We start from the raw sequence: 12811 nt of genomic DNA on the forward strand, positions 1-12811 counted from the left end.
TCAACATACGACAGTCCCGCCATTCCGGGAATTAACCTAGTGAACCTACGCTGCACGCCCTCAATAGCAAGAATATCCTTCCTCAAATTTGGAGACCAAAACTGCACACAGTACTCCAGGTGCGGTCTCACCAGGGCCCGGTACAACTGTAGAAGGACCTCTTTGCTCCTATACTCAACTCCTCTTGTTATGAAGGCCAACATTCCATTGGCTTTCTTCACTGCCTGCTGTACCTGCATGCTTCCTTTCAGTGACTGATGCACTAGGACACCCAGATCTTGTTGAACATCCCCTCTTCCTAACTTGACACCATTCAGATAATAATCTGCCTTTCTATTCTTACTTCCAAAGTGAATAACCTCACACTTATCTACATTAAACTGCATCTGCCATGTATCCGCCCACTCACACAACCTGTCCAAGTCACCCTGCAGCCTTATTGCATCTTCCTCACAATTCACACTACCCCCCAGCTTAGTATCATCTGCAAATTTGCTAATGGTACTTTTAATCCCTTCATCTAAGTCACTTGACCGAGCCTTGCGGTACCCCACTAGTCACTGCCTGCCATTCCGAAAGGGACCCATTTATCCCCACTCTTCGCTTTCTGTCTGTCAACTGATGTTTAGGAAGATTGCAGAAAGCTGTAACGATAATGGGGTAATATTAGTGGGCGATTTCAACTTCCCGTATTGACAGGGTCTCCCAGTGTTAAGGGCTTGACCGGGGTGGATTTTGGTTGTTTGTTCAAGAAAACGTCCTTAATCCTATTGAGGGACCTGCTAGAGAGGGTGCAACATGTGACCTCAGAGAAGGGGCCTCGAACCTTTTCAGCGTGAGGGCACATTACATATTTGGCACATTTTTGCAGGCCGTAGGAAAAAATAAATAAGTGTGTGTTTTATAAATTTAATGAACTCAAAAAAGTTTAGACTAGGTTACGTTAAATTACATTAGAAAAGGTTAAACTAGGTTTGGTTAAATTAGGTTAGTTTACATTAGGTTTATATGGCAACAAATAAATAATGTTCAATTTCTTTTTAAAAAGAGCTTGAAATATTGCCCAATATATAAACTGTAGGTATACAATTATTTATAACCCCCCCCCCTCTCTCTCCCCATATTGAGTGAGTGGCGGCGAGGAGGGAAGTTTCCTTGGGTTTGTTGTTTGCGAGGGGGCGCTGCCATCTCTCGCCTTGTCCCGGCTCTGGGTCGGTGGCGATCTGCTCTCTGGTGAACCTTCGCCGGTAGCTTCTGCCTACAGTTATCCAGTTTGCTGCGGGCCGGATAAAATCTCGTGGTGGGCCGGATGTGGCCCACGGGCCATAGTTTGGAGATTCCTGTCTTAGAGAACAAGGCAGGGCAAGGGATTGTAGTGCCATTGAGGGAGCACTTTGGGACCAATGACCAGAATTCAATTAGTTACAAAGTATTCTAAAGAACTGGCCCACTAGTTAAGGTTCTAAGGTTCTAAAGTTTAGGATACCCTGGTTAACAAGAGATGTTGGTCAGGAAAGAGAACGAGGCATATGTCAGATTTAGGCAGTCAGAATGAAGTGAATCCCTCAGTGAATATAAGAAGTATAAGTGTAGCTGGGATATGTTGGCCGGAGTGGGCAAGTTGGGCCGAAGGGCCTGTTTCCACACTGTATCACTCTATGACTCTCTATGACTCTAAGTATGGCAATAAACTGAAGAAGGCAATCAGGTGGGCAAGAAGACATGAAATGGAGTTGGCAGACAAGGTAAAAGAATATCTCAAGAGATTCTACAGGAATATTAAGAGTAAAATGGTAGCTGGAGAAAGAATTGTTCCCCTTCAAGATCAGCATAGAACTACAAGAGATGGGAGAAATATTAAATTAATATTTATCTTGTTTTTACTGAAAGGAAGACCATGGATGCTAAGGGATTTGTGGCACAGGAGCTGAGCTGTCTTGGATCATAAACAAAGCATCAAAGAGCATGTATTTGCAGTTTGAAAGCACAATAAGGGAGATTAATCCAGAGCGCCTAACGAACTACATCCTCGGATCTCGTGGGAAGCTCGGGAGGAAATTGTCGATGCTCTCGCACAGATATTTTCATCATCTTTAGCCACAGGTGAAGTTCTGGAAGACCAGAGGGTGGCGAATGTTGTACCGCAATTTAAGAAGGGCAGCAAGGCAAAGTCTCTGTTGAGAACAACAGAGCTAGACACCAGAAGTAGCAAAATTGTTGGAGGAGATTCTTGAGGCAAGATCTTCCAGCATGTGGACAGGTGGAGTTAGATATAGTTGGCATGGGTTTGTGCATGAGTAGTTGTGTCTCACAAATCTGATAGAGTTTTTGAAGAGATCATCAAGAGGTTGATGAGGGCAGGGCTGTGAATATTGACAAGAGTGTGTTGTAGTGGACGGTTTCTAAGCTTGCAACAGGTATCTAGATCGGCTGGGAGGTGGGCTTAGGAATGGAAAATGGAATTGAACTCTGACAAGTGTGAGGTGTTGCACATTGATTTGTCAAACATGGACAGGACTTACACACTGGAGAGTGTTGCAGAACAAAGGGATCTGGGAGTATGTGCATGGTTTTCTGGAAGTGGCGAGTGAGGTGGTCAGGGTGGTGGAGGTGCTTGCCTCCAATGGACAATTGGGTGTACGAGTTGCAATGGATTTTAGTGGCATCACGATAACCTGAGGAAGTGGACAAGGAATGGCAGATGCAGTTTAACTCGGAGATGTGTGGGAAGACAACCAGTGCAGACGCTGGGAATGGCCAGCATGGCCTGGAGTGTGTGGGACAACAGAGGGACCTGGGGACAGACATGCAGGATGGGGGGCCAAGACACTCACCTTGATGGTAGCCGTACTGCACAAGTCACACGGCAGGAGGGCGAGGGATAGGGGAGGGGCGAGGGGCAGGGGATTAATGGGCAATGGGATCCTGGGCACTCACCTCGGAGGGTGACGTGCTGCAGGGGCCACAAGGCGGGGGAAGAGGAGGGGAGGAGAGAGGTTCGAGGGCTGTGGGTGGGTGAGGGGCACTGAGGGGCGAGGCCCCGGGACAATCACCTCTGTGGTGGGTGTACCCCAGGAGTCACACGGCAGGGAGGGTAGTGAGGGTTCGGGATGGGGAAGGTGGAGGGCGGGGGTAGAGGGGCAAGGATGGAGGGCGGGGGTAGAGGGGCATGGGGGCTGGAGGGGCAGGGGGTTGGGGGGAGGGCTGGAGGGGAGGGGGTAGAGGGACAAGGATGCAGGGCGGGGGTAGAGGGACATGGGTAGAGGGGCGGGGGTGGAGGGGCGGGGGGCTGGAGGGGCGGGGGGCTGGAGGGGTGGTCTGGAGGGGCTGGAGGCTGGATGGGCAGGGGGCTGGAGGGGAGGGGGCTGGAGGGGCGGGGGGCTGGAGGGGAGGGGGCTGGAGGGGCGGGGGGCTGGAGAGGCGGGGGGCTGGAGAGGCGGGGGGCTGGAGGGGAGGGGGGCTGGAGGGGAGGGGGGCTGGAGGGGAGGGGGGCTGGAGGGGAGGGGGGCTGGAGGGGAGGGGGGCTGGAGGGGAGGGGGGCTGGAGGGGTGGGGGTGGAGGGGTAGAGGGTGGAGGGGCGGAGGGACGGGGGGCTGGGGACGGGGGGCTGGGGGGATGGGGGCTGGGGGGAGGGGGGCTGGGGGGAGGGGGGCTGGGGGGGTGGGGGTGGAGGGGTGGGGGTGGGGGAGGGGGGCTGGGGGGGTGGGGGTGGAGGGGTGGGGGTGGAGGGGTGGGGGTGGAGGGGTGGGGGTGGAGGGCTGGGGGGGCGGGGGGGGCTGGAGGGGCTGGAGGGGCGGGGGTTCTCACCTCGGTGGTGGACGTACTGCAGCAGTCGCAGGGCGGAGGTCAGCAGGTCGGTGAGCGGCTGTGTCGTTCCCGGCCTCGTACCCACCTGCCGCACACACTCCTGATTACAATGCAGAACCTGGAGCAGGTGATCTGTGGGGGATAGAGGAGGGGATAGAGGGGGGGGATAGATGGGGGGGTTAAGAGGGGGGAGACAGACTGTTTCAATTTCAATGCTCACAGCCCAGCCCCACAGTGCACACCTCTCTCTCTCCTCACCCTCCCTCCACTCTCTGTGACCCCTCTGACACCCTCTAGCTGTACCTCCCATCTCTATCTCTCCTTGTGCCCTTCTCACTGATCCCGCTCCCTGTCCCATCTACGTCCTTCTGTCCTCTCTCCCTCCCCTATCGTCACCCATTTCTGCTCCCTCACTTGACCCTTCTCTCTTTATCTGCCCATCTCCCTCCCTCAGAGGCCCAGGAGCGGTTGGAGCAGTTGGTGCAGCGTTGGTTTAAAAACGTTCCATCACACTTCAAAAGAAGTGGTCTGGAGGAAGCCGCCGATTGGGAGTAACCCCAGATTTGTATTTCTGCTTTCTGTTCGTACTTTTAGTTAAGGGTTCAGTGAGTTAAGGTTTCAGTGAGTTACGGGTTCAGTGAGTTAAGGGTTCAGTGAGTTAAGGTTTCAGTGAGTTACGGGTTCAGTGAGTTAAGGGTTCAGTGAGTTAAGGGTTCAGTGAGTTAAGGGTTCAGTGAGTTAAGGGTTCAGTAAGTTAAGGGTTCAGTGAGTTAAGTGTTCAGTGCTTTTTAGTAAAGGTACAGTTTAAAGGATTAAGATTTTTAAAGTGGGAGTGAGTTGATTTAATTTGGGGGTAAGACATGTCAGGTGAGATCGGCCCCGTGGATTGCTCATCCTGCAACATGTGGGAGATCAGGGATATTGTCGGTGTCCCTGATGACTACGTGTGCAGGAAGTGTGTCCAGCTGCAGCTCCTGGCAGACCGCATTGAACGGTTGGAGCTGCGGTTGGATTCATACTGGAGTATCCACGATGCTGAGAAGGTCGTGAATAGCAAGTACAGTGAGTTGGCCACACCGCAGGTAAAAGATAAGCAGATAGAAAGGAAACGGGTGGCCACTAGCCAGCGTAGCAGTAGGCAGGTAGTGCAGGAATCCCCTGCGGTCATCTCCCTCCTAAACAGATATATCACTGTTGGGGGAGATGGCTCATCAGGGGAAGGCAGCAGCAGCCAAGTTCATGGCACCGTGGGTGGCTCTGCGGCAAAGGAGGGGAGGAAAAAGAGTGGAAGGGCTATAGTAATAGGGGATTCAATTGTAAGGGGAATAGATAGGCGTTTCTGCGGCCGCAAACGAGACTCCAGGATGGTATGTTGTCTCCCTGGTGCAAGGGTCAGGGATGTCTCTGAGCGGCTGCAGAACATTCTGGAGGGGGAGGGTGAACAGCCAGTTGTCGTGGTGCACATTGGCACCAACGATATAGGTAAAAAACGGGATGAGGTCCTCCAAGGTGAATTTAGGGAGCTAGGAGATAAACTTAAAAGTAGGACCTCAAAGGTAATAATCTCTGGATTACTACCAGTGCCACGTGCTAGTCAGAGTAGGAATAGGAGGATATTTCAGATGAATACGTGGCTTGAAAAATGGTGCAAGGGGGAGGGATTCAAATTTCTAGGACATTGGAACCAGTTCTGGGGGAGGTGGGACCAGTACAAACAGGACGGTCTGCACCTGAGCTGGAATGGAACCAATGTCCTTGGGGGAGTGTTTGCTCGTGCTGTCGGGGAGGATTTAAACTAATGTGGCAGGGGGATGGGAGCATGAGCAGAGAGACAGAGGGGTGTAAAATGAGGGTAGAAGCAATAGGTAGCAAGGTGAAAAGTAAAAGTGACAGGCAGACAAATCCAGGGCAAAAATCAAAAAGGGCCACTTTTCAACATAATTGTATAAGGGGTAAGAGTGTTGTAAAAACAAGCCTGAAGGCTTTGTGTCTCAAAGCAAGGAGCATTTGTAATAAGGTGGATGAGTTGATTGTGCAGATAGTTATTAATGAATATGATATAGTTGGGATTACGGAGACATGGCTCCAGGGTGACCAAGGCTGGGAGCTGAACATCCAGGGATATTCAATATTCAGGAGGGATAGACAGAAAGGAAAAGGAGGTGGGGTAACGTTGCTGGTTAGAGAGGAGATTAACGCAATAGAAAGGAAGGACATTAGCTTGGAGGATGTTGAATCGATATGGGTAGAGCTGCGAAACACTAAGGGGCAGAAAACGCTAGTGGGAGTTGTGTACAGGCCACCTAACAGTAGTAGTAGAGTTGGGGATGGCATCAAACAGGAAATTAGAAATGCGTGCAACAAAGGTAAAACAGTTATAATGGGTGACTTCAATCTACATATAGATTGGGTGAATCAAATTGGCAGAGGTGCTGAGGAAGAGGATTTCTTGGAATGTATACAGGATAGTTTTCTAAACCAACATGTAGAGGAACCAACGAGCGAGCATGTTATTCTAGACTGGGTATTGAGTAATGAGGAAGGGTTAGTTAGCAGTCTTGATGTGCGTGGCCCCTTGGGCAAGAGTGACCATAATATGGTTGAGTTCTTCATTAGGATGGAGAGTGACTTAGTTAATTCAGAAACAACATCTCCAAGTTTGCGGATGACACGAAGCTGGGGGGCAGTGTTAGCTGTGAGGAGGATGCTAGGAGGCTGCAACGTGACTTGGATAGGTTAGGTGAGTGGGCAAATGTATGGCAGATGCAGTATAATGTGGATAAATGTGAGGTTATCCACTTTGGTGGCAAGAACAGGAAAGCAGACTATTACCTGAATGGTGGCCGATTAGGAGAAGGGGAGATGCAACGAGACCTGGGTGTCGTGGTACACCAGTCATTGAAAGTAGGCATGCAGGTGCAGCAGGCAGTGAAGAAAGCGAATGGTATGGAATTCTCTGCCTCAGAAGGCAGTGGAGGCCAGTTCGTTGGATGCTTTCAAGAGAGAGCTGGATAGAGCTCTTAAGGATAGCGGAGTGAGGGGGTATGGGGAGAAGGCAGGAACGGGGTACTGATTGAGAGTGATCAGCCATGATCGCATTGAATGGCGGTGCTGGCTCGAAGGGCTGAATGGCCTACTCCTGCACCTATTGTCTATTGTCTATGTTAGCATTCATAGCGAGGGGATTTGAGTATAGGAGCAGGGAGGTTCTGCTGCAGTTGTACAGGGCATTGGTGAGACCACACCTGGAGTATTGCGTACAGTTTTGGTCTCCTCATACTGAGGAAAGACATTCTTGCCATAGAGGGAGTACAGAGAAGGTTCACCAGATTGATTCCTGGGATGGCAGGACTTTCATATGAAGAAAGACTGGATAGACTCGGCTTGTACTCGCTGGAATTTAGAAGATTGAGGGGGGATCTTATAGAAACTTACAAAATTCTTAAGGGGTTGGACAGGGTAAATGCAGGAAGATTGTTCCCGATGTTGGGGAAGTCCAGAACAAGGGGTCACAGTTTAAGGATAAGGGGAAGTCTTTTCGGACCGATATGAGAAAGTTTTTTTCACACTGAGAGTGGTGAATTTGTGGAATTCTCTGCCACAGAAGGTAGTTGAGGCCAGTTCATTGGCTATATTTAAGAGGGAGTTAGATGTGGCCCTTGTGGCTAAAGGGATCAGGGGGTATGGAGAGAAGGCAGGTATGGGATACTGAGTTGGATGATCAGCCATGATCATATTGAATGACGGTTGCAGGCTCGAAGGGCCTGCACCTATTTTCTATGTTTCTATGTTTCTGTTCCCTTCTATCTCACTCTGCCCCTGCCCCCCCCCCCCCCCTCCCCCCACTCACTTTCCTATCTCTCTATCCCTTATCTTTCTCTCTTTCTTTCCTGCTCTCCCCCATCTCTCGACCAGATTCTCTCCGATCTCCCATTCCTCCGACCCTCTCCTACCCGCCTCCCTAGAAACATAGACATAGAAACATAGAAAATAGGTGCAGGAGGAGGCCATTTGGCCCGTCGAGCCAGCACTGCCATTCATTGTGATCATGGCTGATCATCCTCAATCAGTAACCTGCTTTCTCCCCATATCCCTTGATTCCGCTAGCCCCTAGAGCTCTATCTAACTCTCTCTTAAATCCATCCAGCGATTTGGCTTCCACTGCCCTCAGTGGCAGAGAATTCCACAAATTCACAACTCTCTGGGTGAAAAAGTTCCTTCTCACCTCAGTTTTAAATGGCCTCCCCTTTATTCTAAGACTGTGGCCCCTGGTTTTCTGGACTCGCCCAATATTGGGAACATTTTTCCTGCATCTAGCTTGTCCAGTCCTTTTATAATTTTATATGTTTCTATAAGATTCCCTCTCATCCTTCTAAACTCCAGTGAATACAAGCCCAGTCTTTCCAATCTTTCCTCATATGTCAGTCCCGTCATCCCAGGGATCAATCTCGTGAACCCTAGGTTGCACTGCCTCAATTACTAGGATGTCCTTCCTCAAATTAGGAGACCAAAACTGTACACAATACTCCAGATGTGGTCTTACCAGGGCCCAATACAACTGCAGAAGAACCTCTTTACTCCTATACTGATATCCTCTCACACTGTGCCCCCCCCTCTCCATATCTGTCCCCCACCTCTCCTATACATCCCCAGTTCCTTCTCCCACCTGACCGCTAATACTCTCGAAGACATCACTCTGGTAAACCTCTTCTGCACCTTCTCAAAACTCCACATCCTTTCTGTAATGGGGTGACCAGGACTGCACAGAAAACTGCAAATTCAGCCTAACTAAAGCCCGTGACTTTCCAACTTTAACACTCAACACCAATGATAGCAAGCATAACATACATTCCTGTGCATGACACAAAAAGTTGGAATAACTCCGGCAGCATCTCTGGAGAAAAGGAACAGGTAATTTTTGGGTCGAGACCCTTCTTCAGACTTTTTCGCTGGAAATGCTGTCTGACCCGCTGAGTTACTCCAGCTGTTTGTGTCTATCGTCGGTTTAAAACAGCATCTGCAGTTCCTTCCTATACTTTCCAATGCCTCGTGCTGGCGAGAGTAAAAACAGAAAGAAAGATCAATTAGGTAAGGGGGAAGTGCAATGAGACCTTGGTGTCCTTGTACACTAGTCACTGAAAGTAAGTGTACAGATACAGCAGGCAGTGAAGAAAGCTTGTGGCATGTTGGCCTTCATAACGAGAAGATTTGAGTATAGGAGTAAAGTGGTCCTTCTGCAGTTGTATAGGGCCCTGGTGAGACCACATTTGGAGTATTGTGTGCAGTTTTGGTCTCCCAAATTGAGGAAGGACATCCTTGCTATTGAGGCGGTGGTTAAGACAGGGGCAGGACTGGCAGCTCAGGAGCTTCAGGATAGACAGGGGTGATGGAAAAAGAGGAGGGGAGGGTTGCATTATTGGTTAAGAAGGTTGTCAAGGCAGTGGTTTGAGGTTACATTGCGGGTGGTTCATCTACTGAGGCTACATGAGAGGAGCTGAGGAACAAGAAAGGGATGATCACCTTGTTGGGGGTCAATGGGAATTAGATGAAAAAATATGCACGGAGATTGCAGGCAGCTGCAGGTCAAATAAGGTTGATGCAGTTGGGGATTTTAACTTTCCCAATATTGACTAGGAAATCACAGTGTGAAAGGTTTAGATGGGGTGTAATTTCTCAAATGTGCTCAGGAGAGTTTTCTCCAGTAATAAGTAGATGCCCGCACATGTGGGAGGGCCACACGATCTCGTCTTGGGAAAGTGGGAAAGGCAAGTGAATGGAGTATTCATGGTGGAGCCTTTTGGTACCAGGGACCACTGTTCGATTAGGTTTAAGATAGGTATGGATAGGGACAGAGAGGGCTCACGTGTTACATTGCTCAATTGGGGTAAGGCCAACTTTGAGGGTACGAGAGAAGGTTTCGCTCGAGGGGAAAGGAACATCAGTCAAGTGGGATGCTTTTAAAAGTGTACTGTCACAAGCTCAGGATATGCATGTCCCTGTTAAAGAGCAAGGCAGGTTGATGAGGGAATTTGAGGCATTGGTCAAGAATAAGAAGGACGCTTAGGACAGGTATAGGCAACTGGGATCAAGTGCTTCCCAGGAGGAGTTTTGGGAACTGAGGAATAAACTATAAAATAAATCAGAAGGGCAAAATAGGGCCAGGAGATAGCTCTGGCAAATAGCATTAAGGACAATCCCAAGAGATTTTATAAATGCATAAAGGGGAACGGGGTAACTACAGAGAGAGTGCGACCCCACAGGAATCAAAGTGGTCACCTCTGTGTGGAGCCACAGGAGATGGGCAAAATCCTCAATGATTATTTCTTCTGTGTATTTACTGAGGAGGAAGACAGAGGAGGAACTTGGGGCAGTCAATGGAAGTAGTCAGTGTTACAGTCAAAGAGGTGCTGAAGGGACTATCTTGCATGAAGGTAGACATATCTCCAGGGCCTGGTTAGATATATCCAAGAACACTGAGCGAAACTAGAGACGTAATTGCAGGAGCCCTGGTTGAAATTTATGAGTAGTCTTTAAATACAGGAGAGGTGCCGGAAGACTGGAGGGTGGCAAATGTTGTGCCTCTATTCAAGAAGGTCTGCAGGGAAATTGCTGGGAAATGTAGGCCAGTATATAGCCAGGAACTTAACATCTGTAGTTGCAAATTTACGAAAGATTCTTCTGAGGTATACGATATACATGCATTTAGATGGACAAGGGCTAGTTTGGGATTGTCAGCATGGTTTTGTACATGGGAAGTCACGTATCCCGAATCTGATTGAAATTTTTGAAGACATGACCAAGAAGGTTGATGAGGCCAGAGCTGCAGATGTTGTATACATTGACTTCAACAAAGCATTTGACGTTTCACATGGTCGGCTGCTCTGGGAGGTTAGTTCACATGGGAGCCATGGAGAGATAGCTGGATGGATAGAAATTGGCTTCCTGGAAAGAAGCAGAGGGTGATGGTGGAAGGTTGTTTCTCGGACTGGAGGCCTGTGATTGGTGGTGTTTCTCAGGGTTCGGTGCTGGGCCCGTTACTTTTTGTCATCTATATCAATGATTTGGATGAACATACACGGCAAGATTAGTAAGTTTGTTGATGACACTAAAGTGGGAGGTTTTGCAGATAGTGAAGATGGTTGTGAAAAATTGCAGCAGGATCTTGATCAATTGGCCAGGGGGGCTGAGGAATGGTTGATGGAATTTAATACAGAAAATTGTGAGGTGTTACATTTCGGGAAGTCTAACATGGGCAGGACATATGCAGTGAATGGTAGGGCTCTGGGGAGTGTTGTAGAGCAGAGGGATCTGGGAATGCAGGTGCATGGTTCCTTGAAGGTGGTGTCGCAGGTAGATAGGGGGGGTCAAAAAGACTTTTGGCACATTGGCCTTCATCAGTCAGAGTATTGAGTATAGAAGTTGGGAGGTCTGAGTATAGAAGTTGGGAGGTCATGTTGCAGTTGTATAAGATGTTGGTGGGGCCGAGTATTTTCAGTTCTGGGCACCATGTTCGAGGAAAGATGTTGTCGAGCTGGAACGGGTACAGAGAATATTTACGAGGATGTTGCAAGTACTGGAGGGCCTGAGCTAAAGGCAGGCTGGGACTCTATTCCTTGGAACACAGGAGGATGAGGGATGATCTTATAGAGGTGCTTAAAACATGAGAGGAATAGTCTGGGTAGATACACAGTCTCTTGTCCAGAGTAGGTGAATCGAGGACCAGAGGCCATAGGTTTAAGGTGACGTGGAAACGATTTTATATGAATCTAAGGGGTAACCTTTTCACACAAACGGTGGTGGGTGCATGGAACAAGCTGCCCGGGGAGGTAGTTGAGGCAGGGACAATCCCTAATGTATTAAGAAACAGTTAGAGGGTTACATGGATAGGACAGGTTTGAAGGCATATGGACCAAAAGCAGACAGGCTTTTCGCTGCATAGGTCCTTCTTGCTTAAGTCCATACTACGCCACCTCCAGTTTAAATTCCATTTGGAATATTTTGGAGGACCAAGAACCAAGGCGGAACTAGTGTAGTGGGGACATGTTGGCCGGTGCGGGCAAGTTGGGTCGAAGGGCATGTTTCCACGGTTTACGACTGATTCTATACATCATCTTTCCACTCTATCTACTTGTGTTGCTACTTTCAGGGATTTATGAATATGGACCCCAAGATCCTTTGTACATGCTTGCCATTCATTGTTTATTTGTCCCTTACATTCAAAACTCCCAACATTTCACACTTGCTCAGTTTTAAACTCCATCTGCCATTTCTCCACCAATTTCTGTAGTTCCATATCCCACTTTGACAGGCTTCCTCTCAATCCACAACTCTAGCAATCTTGGTGTTGTTTACAAACTTAGTGAGCCAGTTCTGGATCCATGTGACCAAATCACTATTAATCCTGTGCATTTTATTCATTTGGATCAGCCTACCATGGGGGAATTTAGAAATTGCCTCACAAAAATCCACATAAATAACATCCAATCCTACCGTCACCACATACAAAGCCATACTGACTGTCCTTAAGTGACCCATTTTCTTCCAAATGGGAGTGAATCCTATTCCGAAGAATCCTCTCCAATACCTTTCCGACCACTGCCATGAGGTTAACTGGCCTATAATTGCCTGGAATCCTTTTACTTCCCTTCGTAAAATAAGGAATAACATTGGCTGCCCTCCAGATCTTTGTCAAGATCCTGCAATCCCCTCGCTTGCCCCTCAACAACCTGGGATAGATCCCATCACTCCCTGGGATTTATCCACTTTCATGCTCTTCAAGATCAAACACCACCTGGTTCTTCATTTCGAACTACTCTTGCTTACTTGTATTTTCCACACTGTCCTCCATGTCCTTCTCCTGGGTGAATACAGTTGCAAGTACTTGTTTAGCATCTTGCCTAAATCAATAACTCCACATTGATTCCCTCCTTATCCTTGAATCGTCCTACCTTCTCTTTGGTTACCCTTTCATTTTTTAACATGTGTAATAAAAGGCCTTAGGATT

The 12811-nt window shown here is 48.6% G+C and overlaps 1 protein-coding gene across 1 annotated transcript in view; it reads right to left on the reverse strand.

The window, feature by feature from the left end:
- LOC144610234 (prolyl 3-hydroxylase 1-like) overlaps nt 1-12811 on the reverse strand; it is a 59956-nt gene that overhangs the window by 42981 nt on the left and 4164 nt on the right. The window contains 2 exon segments of the mRNA XM_078428831.1: nt 3808-3939; nt 12631-12664. Coding sequence (XP_078284957.1) covers nt 3808-3939; nt 12631-12664 — 166 coding nt within the window.

This window comes from Rhinoraja longicauda, chromosome 36 (assembly GCF_053455715.1).
Source record: "Rhinoraja longicauda isolate Sanriku21f chromosome 36, sRhiLon1.1, whole genome shotgun sequence".
Taxonomy (NCBI): domain Eukaryota; kingdom Metazoa; phylum Chordata; class Chondrichthyes; order Rajiformes; family Arhynchobatidae; genus Rhinoraja; species Rhinoraja longicauda.